The sequence below is a fragment of the Athene cunicularia genome, assembly GCF_003259725.1.
Source record: "Athene cunicularia isolate RWA chromosome 2 unlocalized genomic scaffold, athCun1 chr2_part1, whole genome shotgun sequence".
Classification (NCBI taxonomy): Eukaryota; Metazoa; Chordata; class Aves; order Strigiformes; family Strigidae; genus Athene; species Athene cunicularia.
The window spans coordinates 43,801,852-43,818,532 of record NW_020799095.1 but is presented as its reverse complement, the minus strand read 5'-3'; the positions used below and the strand labels follow the sequence as shown (position 1 = coordinate 43,818,532).

At 40.0% G+C, this 16,681-nt stretch overlaps 1 protein-coding gene across 1 annotated transcript in view; it reads left to right on the top strand.

Moving 5' to 3' along the window:
• The window catches only part of RNF32 (ring finger protein 32), a 79,087-nt gene that overhangs the window by 46,619 nt on the left and 15,787 nt on the right, over positions 1–16,681 (top strand). Inside the window, 1 exon segment of the mRNA XM_026843500.1 lies at positions 15,779–15,806. Within this exon segment, the coding sequence (XP_026699301.1) occupies positions 15,779–15,806 (28 nt within the window).

Sequence of the window (16,681 nt, the reverse complement as noted above, 5' to 3'; positions counted from 1 at the left end):
CTGACATTGCTAACGCGTTCTTCTCCATTCCGATAGCGCCAGAGTGCAGGCCACAGTTTGCGTTCACTTGGAGAGGCATCCTGTACACCTGGAATTGATTGCCCAAGGGGTGGAACCACAGCTCCACCATTTGCCATGGACTGGTCCATACTGCACTGGAGAAAGGTGGGGCTCCAGAACACCTGCAGTACATTGATGACATCATTGTATGGGGGGACACAGCTGAGGAAGTCTTTGAGAAAGTGAAGAGGATAATTGAGATCCTCCTGAAGGCCGGCTTTGCCATTAAGCAAAAGAAAGTTAAGGGGCCTGCAAGGGAAATTCAATTCCTAGGAGTAAAATGGCAAGATGGGCATCGCCACATCCCAGTGGTGGTGATAAACAAGATAACAGCCATGGCCCCACCAACCTCTAAAAAGTAGACTCAGTCTTTCCTGGGTGCTGTGGGGTTCTGGAGGATGCACATCCTGAACTACAGCCTGATTGTGAGCCCTCTCTACCATGTAACCCGTAAGAAAAATGATTTTGAATGGGGCCCTGAGCAACAACAATCCTTTGAACAGATTAAACGAGAGATTGCCCAAGCAGTAGCCCTTGGGCCAGTCCGGGAAGGGCAGGAGGTTAAGAACATGCTCTACACCGCAGCCAGGGAGAATGGCCCTACCTGGAGCCTCTGGCAGAGAGCACCTGGGGAGACCCGAGGTCGACCTCTAGGATTTTGGAGCCAGGGATACAAAGGCTCTGAAGATAATTACACACCAACTGAGAAGGAGATACTGGCAGCGTACGAAGGAGTTCAGGCTGCCTCAGAAGTGGTCAGCACTGAAACACAGCTCCTCCTGGTACCCCGACTGCCGGTGCTGGGGTGGATGTTCAAAGGAAAGGCCTCCTCCACGCATCATGCAAACAATGCCACGTGGAGTAAATGGGTTGTGTTGATAACACAACGGGCTCAAATAGGGAACCCCAGCCACGAAGGGATATTAAAGGTGATCACAAACTGGCCAGAGAGCAAAGATTCTGGGATGTCACCAGAACAGGAGGTGACACGTGCTAAGGAGCCCCCACCATATAATGAGCTGCCGGATGAGGAGAAGCGATATGCCCTGTTCACTGATGGGTCTTGTATTGTGGGAAAACATCGACGGTGGAAGGCTGCTGTATGGAGTCCCACACGACGGGTCACTGAAGCTGCTGAGGGACAGGGTGAATCAAGCCAGTTTGCAGAGGTGAAAGCCATCCAGCTTGCTTTGGATATTGCTGAGCAGGAAAAGTGGCCGAGGCTCTACCTCTACACCGATTCATGGGCAGTGGCAAATACCCTGTGGAAATGGCTGCAGCAATGGGAACAGAGCAACTGGTAACGTAAAGGTAAAACTGGGCTGCTGAGGTGTGGCAGGACATTGCAGCCCGTGTGGAGAACCTCGTTGTGAAGGTGAGCCATGTGGATGCCCATGTACCCAAGAGTCGGGCCACTGATGAACATTGACACAACCAGCAGGCAGACCAAGCTGCTCAGATTAGAGTGGCTCAGGTGGACTTGGACTGGCAGCGCAAAGGTGAACTAGCCCAGTGGGCCCATGAGACCTCAGGCCACCAAGGTAGAGATGCAACATACAGGTGGGCTCGAGATCGAGGGGTGGACCTCACTATTGACACCATTGAAGAGATCATCCACGGATGCGAGACGTGTGCTGCAATCAAACATGCCAAGCGGGTGAAGCCCCAGCAAAATGGAGAGCAATGGCTGAAATATAGATATGGAGAGGCCTGGCAGATCGACTACATCACACTGCCACAGACCCGCCACAGGAAGCGCCACATGCTCACAATGTTGGAAGTAACCCCTGGATGGGTTGAAACTTACCCAGCACCCCACGCCACCACCCAGAACACCATCCTGGGCCTGGAAATCCAAGTCCTGTGGCAACACGGCACCCCAGAGAGAATTGGTCAGACAACAGGACCCACTTCCGAAACAACCCAATGCCTGGGCAGAAGAACACAGCATCGAGTGGGTCTACCATATCCCCTACCAGGCACCACCCTCTGGGAAGATCGAGTGCTACAATGGACTGTTAAAAACCACATTGAAAACACTGGGAGGTGACACCTTCAAAGACTGGAACATGCATCTAGCAAAGGCCACCTGGCTAGTCAACACAAGATCTGCCAGTCGAGCTGGCCCGGCTCAGTCAAAACCTCCACGTGCTGTAGATGGGGATAAAGTCCCTGTGGTGCACATGAGGAATATATTGGGAAAAATGGTCTGGTTTAGTCCTGCGCCAGGCAAAGGTAAAGGCAAACCTATCCACAGGATTGCTTTTGCCCAAGGACCTGGGTGCACCTGGTGGGTGATGCAGGACGATGGAGAGGTCCGATGCGTACCACAGGGGGACTTGATTCTGGGTGAGAACATGCCGTGAATTATGCTGTGTCTTTGTAAATTGTTATTTTGTTATTGTTAACTACTAAATGGCAGCTGGACATGTTGCAGATGGTATAGAATAAAGGGGCGGATTATGTCCTGGTTCAGCTAGGATAGGGTTAAGTTTCTCCAGCAGAGATAGAGGGGGAAGGGATCTCCAGCCGGGTTATTCATATCATGCTGATGTCAGGTCCAGGCGCGGGAGTGTGGGAACTTTTTCCTTTGTGGCTTTGGTGGCTTTGGAGCATCGCGAGCGAGCTGTCTGTAACCATTGCGGTATTTCTCTGTATATCTTTTGTCTTGCTTATTGTTACTGCTGTTTATTGTTGTTATCATTGCTACTGTTGTTGTTCAGATTGTTATTTATCACACTGCTGTATTAAATTTCTTATTTTACCCGGGGGTTTGTGCCTCACTTCCAGCCTGACCAGCTGAGGGTGGGGGAGGGGCAACGGCAACGTGGTCCCTGGTCCCGGCAGGGCCTAAACCATCACAACTGAACACAAAGAAATAAAACAAGCCAAATTTTTCTTCTGTAGCACTAGCTTTAAGAAGAGTATTCTATCACTTTTCCTAATTACCTATCTAAATACAGAAATTCTTCATTTCTGCACTTAAAAATCACATCACAGTAATAATATCCTAACAATAACATCCTTATTCCTTAGTAGCTGGAAAGGAGGACCACCTTCTGGAGACCAGTAAGCAAGAATGACATTAACTTGTCCTACAAGAAATTCTGTTACTGGAACCACTAAGAATACAACGGTGAAAATGGGCAAGAAGCAAACTTTTAAGTGAAATACATTTGGAAGTGAAGCACACTGACTAGTCATAGGGTCAAACAAAAAAATATGGATAGTATTCAATTTAGAAAGCTTATACATTTTTATATTATTACAAGCATTTTGGGGGAACTCATCATCTTTTGAACTATTAATTTGAACTACTTAAAAAACTCCCTAAACATAAAAAGGCTTTTTACGATGCCAGAGGAAAGGAAATTTGCATGTGGATCAGAACTAACAAGGACTGGAGTAAATCAAAATATGTATTTCTAAGGGTGTTAGGAGGCATTACAAAAGTAATGAACAAAATGTTCTCACTGCCAGAAGATTACAGTTTACAGTAGAAAACGCACTGTCTGCAGAGGACAGTGCTCTTAAACAAGGCTGTCTCAGTCTTCCCATTAAAAGACCATTTTCCCAGGAGTTCACAGCTTCCTCAAATTGTAACGGTTTGGGCTGAAAGTTTTGAAAATAGCTCTGACTAAGGCTGAATTTTTTGGGAAATGTTGACCTAAACCAATTCTGTTCTTTCTCAGGGATGAGAGGATGGATATACTGCTTTCCTCATTCCCCTCCAACCTTTTTTTTTTTTTTTTTTTTTCAATAAAGAACAGTTTTTACAGCTGTTTGGTGGAGATGCTACAGCTCCCTTCATGACTCAGAACAGATTTTGGAAACATGGCATAGCAGTTGCCATAGTGTCAATATTCTGTTGTTCTTGTGAAAATGTCCACAAATTCAGCCAAGTTATAAGCTTCTACAAATCTGCCCACACAGACTGCACAGAAATTTTGACTGTATCCCAGATAACAAGAAGCAAGCTCCATCCACTTAAACCTGCTGGACCAGCTGGGGTGTTCATCCTCCCAAACTGCAGGTCCATCCCCTGGCAGAGCTTTGCAAGCCTTTCTGCCTATGAGCAGCTACCAGGCCCACTGCCTAGGAATGAAAGGAGTACATTTTCTCCATCCTGTGATTTTTATTGCCTCTATCTGTTATTCTTACTCTCTTTGGTCATGGTTAGAAGGAATACTACAAATTATCACAGTGGATTGAGGAACAGGCAAAAACGTTTGGGGATGATTACAAAGTGCACAGGCAGAAGCTGGGCCACATAACAAAGACCAACAAATGGCAGCAAACTGTCCAGTGTAGTCAAGGATTTTGGCTTTGCCAGTGTCTCAGGCAATTGGTATGTTTCCAGGTGCAGCTTTACAACCACCTTTCCAACAGTTTTGAAGTTTTATTTCCCTCTGCAGGAGGCAGGAAAAAAACAAATCAAAACAAAAAACCCACCCCAACACTCGCATCCCTCCATAACTTCAGCACCTTGATAGTCTTTAACTTTTAGATGTTCGTCCACATGAAGCCATTTCATTCAGTGTACCAAGAGGCCAATAGTCTGGAAACCCATCACAGCTATGCAGGAAATAAGACTGCCATCTTTAAGATCCTCACTCATTTACAGCAGCAGTTGAAAGACAGACAGGGCATGAGGAAAGGAAAAAAACACGGTCTTAAGGTTAAAAAATGTCATCCTCAAGTATTGCTCAGCTTTGGCCACAGCCTATATGATGCTGAAAAGATCACCCTAAACTTTTCATTGTTGAACTCTGTCTAGCCCTTACTTTCTGAAAAGACAGATTTTCTGAGATCACAGAATCTGATTTACAAAAGGACCAAGACTTCAGAACTGCAGGAGTCATCAGCTACACATCTGCTTTTGCTATAAGTATGAAGTATTCTTAAAAGTATCAGGTTTAAGGCATCTCAAATTGGATTGATAAAATTAGTGATCACTTGTACATTGCATTTCACTATTTTTTCTGTCCCTCTGTGTTAAATAGAAAAAATACATTAAACAGTGATTAATCAAAGGATTAATAAACTACCCTCTTATGGTAGCACATAGAAAGGTACTTGAGGAAGTCGATAATCACACATTCAATGCTGGACAGAATGGTGTGCAGCAAATAACTCAGTGGCATACACTGAGCAATTCAGATAAAAAGAAACATTTCATAAAGCTCCTATTCAGTGGTGTCTATTGTATATGTTAAAGGCGCAGACGTCTCAGAAAAAAAGTAGCTATGCAATCATGTAACTTAATATCCCTGTCAGGATGTGGATGAACAATTGGAAAAATTACCAGAATTAAGATTGCCTATGTATTTTCTGTTTTCTCTACACTTGACTTTACAACCTTAACACTCTTGTAACAAAGCATATGATTTTGGCTTACCAAAAACTATGTTTTCACTTCTGAGTATTTCCATGTCAGGGATTTGTAAACATCTTTTTGTATTAAAGTCCTACTAATATTTTTTTAAAAAATGGGAACTTTAAAAAGTCACTGAACTTTATACTGAAAAATATTAGTTCATTATACATTTCTAGTAACTGAACCTGCCTCTCAAAAATACGTCGAAATGCTATCATTTATCACATAAGGGTATAAGACCACGTTCAGTGACCCATTTAGGAGGGTATGGGGGGTAGAGGCCAGGAATCTGAAACTATCCACTTTAAAATGTCTCCCTTTTTTAACTTGAATCAATTAAGGAAATGGTTTGCCATTAAACTGTGGCTCTCCCACACACCATTTAAATACACACTTGACTCCCATTGAAATGGTCAGTTCAACTTAAATTAGATTGAACTGTGCATAAACAAAAGCCTACTGGAGAGCACAAAACTCCCATAGCACCCTCTACTGATAAAGAGGGAATGGGATTAACATTCATACAGAGCAATTCCACAGAACAGGCAAAGTAACAGAGAAAAGTGAAAATGGGTTTTCATGGCAGTTCAGAATTTAAGCTGCTGCTTTATAAAGGGACCTTTTCAAGACATTTACACTCAAAGGCCCAATCCTGTAGTCCTTACTCTGGCAAAATTCCAGCTGAAGTCAATGGGAATATTGCCTGTGTAAGGACTATTCAAAATTAGTCAAACTGTCTGAATATCATTCAATCAGCTCTAATCACTGCATTGAGAATAAAGGCCGTAATTTTGGCATTTTTTGTCACTTTAAATTCTTCAACAAATACTTGCATTATTCTCTGTAAATCATCTTGCCAAGCAGTATTTGTCAAATAATTGGACAATTTTTTTCCATCAACCATTGAATAAATTATGAATAACAAGCACTGATTTAACCATGTGATTCCCATCAGTCAATTCTTAAGTTTCCTATGAAGGGCTTAACTGGGGGCTTTATTGGTGGCTTAAACATTAGAGAAAATCTCATTCAACAAGAACTACTTAGCTACCTTTCCACCAGTATTGACAGCGTAAAGGCTAAACCTAAATTGTGATTTACATTTTTAAGTATATGGACTACCATAAATGTTATCATATTTTTTGACAGATTGTCTGATTTTACTGATTCTTCCAAATGCAAAGTATAACCTTTAGGGGAAAAAAAAAAAAAAAAAGCAAAGCTCTACTTAGGAGAGACCATACGTGTAAAGAGATTTAATAACATTTGTTAGATTAACAGATACACTCAGAATAAATATTTATTTTCTCTCAGGCACACAACTCTCAGTCACAATAGCTACAAGACTATCACATTATTAGCAACAGCATTTTTTTCTCCTAGACAAGAAATCTTTTACTGGTTCTTCCACCTCTGAGACAAACTCTAATTAGAAATATCAGGGTCATTAGGAAATTTTAAAGGGAGGATGAAGATACAGCTTTACTATCTTTTAACTCTCTTTTAATAAGAAATTAAAATACAAATTAAATAGGCATTTAAAATTTCTATAAAAAATTAACAGGGAGAAAAATTAATTTAAAATTAGAAATACTAGAGCATCAGAGTGCACCAACCACCCAGTGACCGAATTCTATTTTAGAAGAAGAAACAATCCTTTAAAAAATATTTATTATTGTGCAATATGGTGCTAAGAGAAAAATTTTGGGTTCATCTGAACTTGTACAGTGGCCAAAGCCAGCATTACTAGAAACAAATCATTGTGGATAATAACGATCTCAACTGAAATTGTTCTTCAGCAACACCTATCCCCCAAAACGGCTTATAGCTGGATACGCACACAAGGCAATGATAGCCATAAACAACGCCAAGCAAATGCATAGCCAGGGTCTAAGGTACACCTCTCCTCCTCTCCTTTCTTAGATGAGCACATTGACTCCTTGAATGACTTTCCACTTAGGCCAAAACAAAAATAATAATAATAATAATGGTGTGAGGAGGCAAGGGCAAATAAGAAGATGAACAAGAAAGACTGTGATGAGAGTTTATAAAGCAATGGTGATCGGTAAAATAAATTGAAATCTTACAGGGAAAAAACATATAGAAGGAATTACTACTCTATGCAGTAGCTTGCTCTACAGAGGCAATGTGGATTCCCTCTCTCTCCCCCGTGTGGATGGATCTATATGCATGTTTTCATGTATCATTAACTCACATTAACTTTGTGTTTCCCTCTCATTAATTCACCTTTTATTTCAGGTAGTATCAGGAAGTGCAATTAGCTGCATCAAGCACATCTTCACTATGCAAATTATTTAGCTGGTAATTATGTTTATAATTAAGTGGTTTAATACCACTTTCTTACATCTTTTCAGTTGCTTACAACCTTGCCAAACTTTTGTTTTTGATTGTTTTCCATGCCAGGTTTCTCTCTCAGGAAGAAAATTTTCTCGAAAGTTTCTGTAAAAAATCTTCTATGTAAGTGGAAAAGCTGTTTTCTCTACATTCAAAAACTTGTGCCTTACACTGATCTTGTTGGTGTGACAATTGCAGAATAGAGATACAATTTGAGCATGTCCTTCTACATATCTCAAGGGAGTCTTTTCCAAGTTGGCAGATTTAAAGCCTCTGTCTACTGCTAACATGTTCCAACCTCCCAGAGCTCTGAAAATAAAACCACATCGACCATATTTTAACATATGTTAATAGTTGACTGTTCCCTATTCTTGTCCTAAAAGTCTACCAGGGGATACAAGTGTAAGAAGCACAGGGACCGAGATCACAAAAGCTATGGCTTTTAATCTTACACTGCAGCCTGTGGATACACATCTGGGTGATACAACCCAGCCAATTTCACAACACTGCCAAGTCTGCCTTAAGCATAGTGTGGGCCAATCACCTAAGTGTTAACTCACTTTTCCAGAAAGGTTTTACAGCTCCCACTAAGCTGTATGTTGCAGAGACTTAGGGGCAGGCGGCAAGTTCCCCACCTTAAAGCTAATTTGGGCATGATGTCAAATGAGCAGGCACACCTTGACAGCAGCATATGCATTCAAGCTGCCTCCTGTGCTCTCGCTGCTCCCCTTTTTGCTCTGTGGCGTGGAGGTAGAATAGTTTAAAAAAAAGTCCTTGATGCCAATTGAGTATAGACTAGGAACTAGGGGAAGGCAGGAGAAAGGGCTAGACTGGAGCAGACTGAGATAAGACAGGAGAAATCAGCATTCTACAGCAAAAATCGGAAGCAACTTTTCATTGACTGAAAAAAACTGATTCTAGCCAACACTCAAAAAAGAACGCATCTCTAAAGACAGATGTAGTGTCAATTCTGGCACTTCCTAACCTTCACAGCCTTGCTTTTGTAATTATGTTGGTCTTTTACTGTAGGTCTCTGCTATAATTGCCCTGTTTTTTCATATTAAAAAGACATTGGGGTAGATTCTCTGCTGGTGTAAATTGGCACACTGCCACTGATTCTAGTGGAGCCGTGCCAATTTTCATCAGCTGCAAATCTGGACCATTCTTGTTAATTTACTTGTAAAGAAGCTCCCCACATGCCTCTAATCATTTCTATTTTCCCCCTTGACCCTTCCTGTGTTTGAGGTTGGGTTTTTATCTTAGAAATGTAGTGATAAAATGCTTTATTTTCTTTCATCAGCAAATTGGGATGTTGTTAGTCACCACTTTAGCCTCTCCTCCACGCACAGATTCACAATAGGGTGCAGCACAAAAAGCTCTGCAACAGTGCTGTCCCAAGCTGCTGTGGCTCCATGGTTTGGCAGGGTGCAGGAAGGGAAGCACATAGTGCAGCTTGCACGACGTCTCAGGTGATAAGACCTGCTTACTGTGCTGCATCAGAACAAGAGGTTGCACGTGCTTTGTCTCGATGGCCATTTAAATGCATCCACAATGATCCCTTGACACTCTACTGGCTGATTTATTTTTCTGATTAAATCTTTGGCTTTCTGTCACCGACCTAGTTTTTCCCCACGTCGGCTTTATTTATGTCACCTTAATTATCAAGTTCTTCCTTTACAATTAGCTGTGTTACTAGCTACTGTCTAAAAACCTCATCTACTATTTTTTGTGGAACTTGTGTCATTTTGATAAAACTATATAGCACTTGTATTGCTAACCTTCTCCATTAAATTGTTAACCTTTAAAATACACTATAAGGCTGGAGCAGCAAGATATACTGTTGCAACAGTCACATTTTTTTTCCTTAGAATTATATTAAATCCAGACTCTTTATAGTTTTTTATCTTTAACGATTTTATCAATTAAGTTTCCTGACACCAAGGAAATGTTCACCATTCTAATTCCTGGAATCATTCTCAGAACCATTTCCCCCAAAAGAGTTTTGTATGAAACTGGCTACCTTCAGTTTTCCTCTACTGTATCACATTTTGCTGATTAATTACCTAAGTTTTAATAGGAATTTAGGTAGCAATTCTTTAGCTCCTTCAGATTCCTTGGATGAATGCCACATGTTCTGTTTTCGCTGTCATTTAATTCCATGGGTTGTTGCAAACCCTGTATATATACATCACTGGTTTTGGCAACACTTGCTGCTTGTAAATAGCAAACATTAATGCAGCTAGTTTCTTACACTCTGCTCTGCTCAAGTTCTAAGCAACCAAAATACTTTGTTTCTGCATAAAGTCTTTGTCTTTTCGGGTTGTTCCTTTTGTGCCCTGGTGTCTCCTCATGCATTTCCAGCACATTATCACTACAACTCCAAATATTCTTCAGATTTCCTCTAACTTACTTGAGATTAATTACACTTGTATTACAGGGATATGGCTTGAAGTAATAATAAAAGCCTGCTATTTAAAACACGCACCAGAAGTCACATTACAAGTTTCAGATGTGTTACAAAACTCAGGTTTATAAGGTGGTTTTATATCATGTGTGTTGTAACCATATTTTGACATCACATTGAATGATATCATCTCCCTCTACTTACACTCCTTAAAGTCCAATTGGAGAAGAAAACAGTCTTTGTTTTGTGCTCTTTACTGTCATACTTACCTTATTCAGGGCAATATTCAGCTCAGCCATTCTCTCATAATCCCATACACTCTTCATTTTTCTTGCCTGAAAAAAACCTACGGAACTTAGAGAACAGCCTCTCACTTTCACACCCCAATCTGTCTTTCCCACACAGTATACAAAAATGAATTATTGTACCTCACTGATTTTTTTTCATGAGCACCGTATTTCACAAGTGATAATTTATATCTATATTATCTTGATGCCAGACATTAAGCCCTACACAGTTTCCTTTAAGCTCCTTATATCAGTATTTGTAAGCTGTATTATTTTATTGAAATGTTGCTCTTTAGAGGTGTCTTTTTCACCTTTGCTGCACCACAGCTGCAGTTGTTTATTGCATCTCCTACTCTTGAGTGTATTTTGCAAAAAAGAGCAATCTGAACAGCATGTAAGAAACAGAACATTTTCATCTGAAAATACCATGAGGAGAAAAGCAAAATTATGGAAAAATACTCTTTCTTGCGAAGAATGTTTTTTGCTGATAGAATACTTTTGTGTTCTATCAGGAAACATATGGTACTAAGGAAGAATATTAAATATTTTTGCTCTGTATGAGTTGTTGATGAAACAACAGAATACTGTATTGTTCAGATATATCTTTTTTTTTTTTAATTGAAAATTTGTAAAATGTACAGGGTGAAAAAAAGACAGGAAAATATTCTAGGCCTAGATGTCTCAAGAGTGGTCTGACAAACTCAATCTATCCAGATTAGCAACCAAAATTGAGGGCTGACTTGATGACATTGTTAATGTATCTTTTCAAGAAGAAAATACCAGTTAATAAAGAGCTCTTCAGCCTAGCTAAGAAAGGCATAAAAAGAGCAAATGGCTAGAAGCTGATGCCAGACAAATTCAAATGAGATATAATAAAGAGTAATAGTCACGATAATTAACCACTTGAACAAACAACCTCCCCCAAGTTATAAAATTTTTAGATGAAAACTGAATGGCTTTCTGAAATATATGATTTAGGTTTAAGTTCTAAACTTTGCTAACTGCAGAAAATTCCTTGCACAATCTTAGAAGGTCTGACCAATGAACAAAATTGTGCCTCAAAACTTAAAGTTTTAACACGTGGCAAGACATACCTTTCAGAATGACACAACCATTCAGATCAACTGCTTGTTTGCTCTAATTGTCTTTTTAGCATTCTCTTAAAATGGTAATTTTGTGAAACAGTTTTCTAATGCTCTGCCTTGTTACACAAAAGGTTAATTTCCCTACAGAGCGATCAGGTAAAAAGCAGGTGAAAGTTGCATTTAAAAAACCCACTCGTTTCAAATAGCATTTAACATAAAAAGGGGGGGGAGGGGGGAAGGGAGAAAGACACAAACGCCAGCCGGTAAGTATTAAAAGCGCACTCTGGAAACCTCTGTGATGACAGTTTGAAGAAAGCAGCTTTTATGTGTACTGAGCCCACCTCTACAGTGTCTTTTAAACGCAACTGTTTACCTAGAAAATATAAGCAAGGGCCAGAATCTGGACTAGAAGAGGCATCTTTTGATTGCAGACACTGAACTGAATCCTTAACTAATAAATTGTTCTACACCTTTGTCTGAAACAAGAAAAGCAAAGGTCTGCATTTTCTCACAAGAATGCACAAGCCCCCTCAAAAGCAATATGGTTTTCTACATCTAAGTCTCAGTATTTGTTGACTTAAAGAGTTTGTATGAATGACAATGCACATCACTGGTTTGTTACTTCTGTCATCTGTGCTACTGAGTGTACCTTGACTCAGATCAAAGTTGAAAGCTTCTTAAAAGATACACAAACCACAATGTGACAAATAGCATGCTTTGTTTGACACAGCAAACAAGAAATTACTTTCATCAACCCAGGAAAAGAATCCTGTGTTTTCAGTGCTAATTCTGAAGACCACAGCGATGGAACCAGAGCTTTACTTCATCCGCAAGGAATGAGGACCTCTCCAAAGACAAACAGAGAGAAAGAAACAGTATCAGTGCATTAAATGCTGACAATGGTATGAATTCGAGGCTTGTACTCTACAGTACATTTGTAGGAAATTCACCCCTTACATAATTAAAGAGATTTCCCACGAAGTGGAAAATGTCTCCATTAAGCAAATATTCATCTAACCGGAAATTACACATTAGAACACACACAGCACTTCAGATACATCCAAAACTAAACATTCATACATCTACAGCATTACACAACCTAGTACCATCCACAGTTATTACACAGGCATCAGAAATACTGCAAACCAGATGTTTTGGCCTTGTTCTTTCCACAGTAAGTGGAAGTACTTAAGCAATTTCCAACTCATTCTTATAAAATATTTGGAAGTTTTTACAAATACAAAGCACTTCAGATCTATAAATCCTAATATGTGCATTATTGGAGTAAAAAAAAATTTCACTATGACATAACGCACAATAAAAATTAATGGTCGTGCATGAAAACACATTTGGCATGGAATCTAATTTGTTCTAAAAATGAACATATACAAATTTCCCCTTAAATTAAGCTCTCCCTCCCTGAGAAGATAATAATAAGTAAATAATAATATTTACTTCACAGATTTTGAATTCAATTATAAACCAGTGACAGCCTTTTCACTACTTGAAAGGGCTTTAAATGGGACTTAATAACATCTCTACTACCATTGCAAACTAAAACTGTGCAGCTTTCCTACAGAGTTGGGAGTACCTGCCTGAAAATTAGCAGAAACTGACAGAAAATTCAAACTGTAAACAAAAAGCACAATGAAAAATACATAGTGTGTGTGTGTACACCTATGTATAAACAAATATGCATATTAAATATCTATGAACAAATAGTAAACAAGGGAAAAAATTTTCAAACTTCTGAGAAGAAAGAGCAGACCACTGTATTTTTATGATTAAGAATGTCTGACTCTTAAAAAAACCTTTAACTGGGCAACTACAAAGCTTTGCAACACAGTGTTCCTTACTGAGTCAAAGGCACGGCTCACATGTGCAGATTTGCCAAAACCTGCCTTCCTCAGCCAGCCAAAGTAGTTCAGGCTGGAATTCCTCGTTAACGCATTCAGACTCAGCTCTCATCATTTATGACAGCAGTGCATTTGATTCTTAGAAGAGTTACTGGCTTGTACACTTTTAGCAACACAAATGTCCTTATTTGCAGTGGGAAAAAAATCACTATCTCCACACGTGCAAAGGTCATTACACATCCTATTCTCTGTCCACACCATGGAGCTTGGTTTGGAGACAACAGCACAGCCCCACATCACTGTAACAATACTGCATAACTCCTTCCAGCAATAAGCTTACAAAATGTGTAGCGCTCACCATTCTTGCTGTTTACACTACAGACTTTACTTACCATAGCAATATAAATTTTATAACATGTTCTTTTAAAAATGCTGTTCAAATGTTGATCAATTTGATGTAGGCCCCACAAAAGTACTACATTCCTTTCAAATACATTATTTTTATTACATTCCTCTAACATGGCAAAGTGTAAAAACACATTACAGACAATATCATGGTATAAAGACCCAGTTTCAGTGAAGCTCATTACAGTTGCTATACTAGAAAGTTTACTTCCAACCTTTACCCTACCATTGCTGTTTCTCTATCAGATTTACTCAACCCACACAATTGATTAGCTCTTCCTGAAAAGTTACTCTCCTGCCACTGATGACAGCAAGCCACCTGCCTCTGCTAATTAGCAGAACCATGCTCGGTTGCCACTCTACAAGAAGAAAATGGATTGTCTCTTTGGCTAGGGTATTTTGTTCTAGAACACCAGAAGCTGTTCAATCCGTGACTTACTCCTTCAAAGAGGCTTTAAAACTCACTACACCGTATGTACCTCAGAGGAGTGCTGCGAACCTGTGGCTAAAATCCTAATTTTTCCTTAATCTTCTTAAACAGAATTCTGTAAAACTCAACCGTTCTAGACAGATCCATGACTTCAGCACTATTTAAACACGCAATTAACATTTTAAAATTATACACATGGATAAAACCAGGTATCATTAGTCACTTATTAGTCACCTTCAAAACAGGGAGCGTGCTCATTATGTTAATGTCCTTGGAGTGTTTAAAGCAACCTTTTGCATTTGAAGTGGAAGCTCTTGGTAAAAGGTGGCACTTAATAAGAAATGGCAATTACTGAGGCATGGTACCCTCAAGAAGACTGCAGTATGAATTTTAATTTCTTCCTGACCATGAATCAGCTAAGGCTAATACAGACATTTTAGTTTAGAGCAGTAGGAAGTACAGTAAAAGTGAAAATCAAAATAAGAAACAATACTAATCTTTTCTGAGTTTCAATTAAGGCCCAGCACCTCTGGATTAAAGGCTTATTTTAATGAAAAGCCTTAATTAAGCATACATGTGTATAGGATCACCTTAATGAGGTATGACACAAATAGAAGAGATGGCAAACATTATTTTAAAGGAAGCTTATTAACAACTTGAAGAAATTCAGCTAAGGATTCCTAAAAAACAAACACAAAGTAATGCAATACTGAGGAGACACAGGAATGCTGGACCAAGTTCAAGCATAAAACAGAGAAACCCAAATAGGTACAAGCAGTATTTTTCAGTATCTTTGTATTCAAATTGATACATACTGATGATTTTTCTACACATCAGTGGGTTTATTTCTGTAAATATTACAGCATTTACATTTCAGACAGCAGAAAATCAAGTTTTCTACTTTGTTAAATAAAATTTATTACTAAAAATCTTTAGAAGTTTATACTTTAAAATATCCCTTTATGGTATTACTGAGTCAGGTTTGGTGCCAAGCTAACTTGCAAGTTCACTTTAAAAAAACTTGTTTTACCTTTTTATTTCTGTCTTTAAAAACAATCAGTGATTTAATGTAATCTTAAAGATAGACACTTCAGTTGCTTTTTACATCTTCCCCTACAGTACACAGAGGTATTCTCATTTGCAGATTTGACTTTAAAGTAATTACTTATAATTACAGAGAAGAAGTGCATCCAGTGGATTAATCACTCCATTTATATGCTACTCGAAGGATTACTCTCAGGACAGCCTCATTGCTTTTGCTTGGAAAATGTCAGTTCCACAAGAAAACAAATCTCTCTAGTTGAGATTGATCTAGCTGAGGAGGACTCTGACAACTATTTAAACCCAAAAGATTAAAGAAATGGCACACCTGTACTTGAGGCAGCATCTGTACCTGTCCTCCTCTTGGGAAATAAAGGGCTGCCAAGTGAGAATAGCCAGGAAAATGTCTAGAGGAAGCCTACACTCCTATTGGGGACTGAGAGTACCTTCACACAGTTCTGGAACTGAAACACATCAGGGGTTATTAAAAACAAGGGCAGTTCTTCTGGCTCAGGAAGCCACACTGAAGACTGGGAAGTCCCTGAAGGAGCTGCTGCTGTACACTAACCCTGGTCTTACAGTCTCCCCAAGCCATCTGCTTTTTTCCGTGGGCTAATATGGGACGCTAGGTGACAAAGACCTTTTGTTTGATCCATATGGATACCACTCATTTGTTATCTTTGTATGGATATTTTTTTTCTTTTTAATGGTGACTCTATAGAGTTGCCAAAAACACAGGTCATCCAGAACAGCAGTGATGTAGCTTCCCTTAAAATTTAAAGCTACCAGAGTGTAACTTCAAACGGGCTGCCCTGACTTTGCTAAATGGAAGGGAACACGTAAATCTCCACCTTACCGTGCCATGATTAGAAGTGCAGTCACGACTACCGAAATAATCACCTTAAAAGTGGTTTTGATGCCAAAGCCACCCATGACTGAACTGATCCCCGCTGGATCATAGATCAACAGCCAGCTGGCGCTAAACTATCTCAAATAGTGACTCAGTGTTCATCACTAACCAGGGAAGCTACTGGAGCAAATGGCTGAAGTCTGTGCATCTCTGCCACCATCACTGGAAGTTTTGAGAAGCTGGAGAGCTCTGCTAAAAGGTCACTGCTGAAGAAAGTCCTTCCATGTATGATAATCGCACAGCGAAAAATGCAAAGCGGAAAACAGCCTTCAGGTCAAAATGTGCCGGAAATTCCGCTAACGTGGGCTACCGACGCCCGCATTACACAGGGGAAAACACTGACGAGCGAGGACGAGATACAGGAAGGCCATCGACTTCAGTGGCGGAGGGAAATGAGCACGGAGCCAGGGGCAGGGCCGGGAGCGCCGGCGGCCTCCCCCCTGCTGCCGCCCTTCCGCGCCGCGCCTTCCC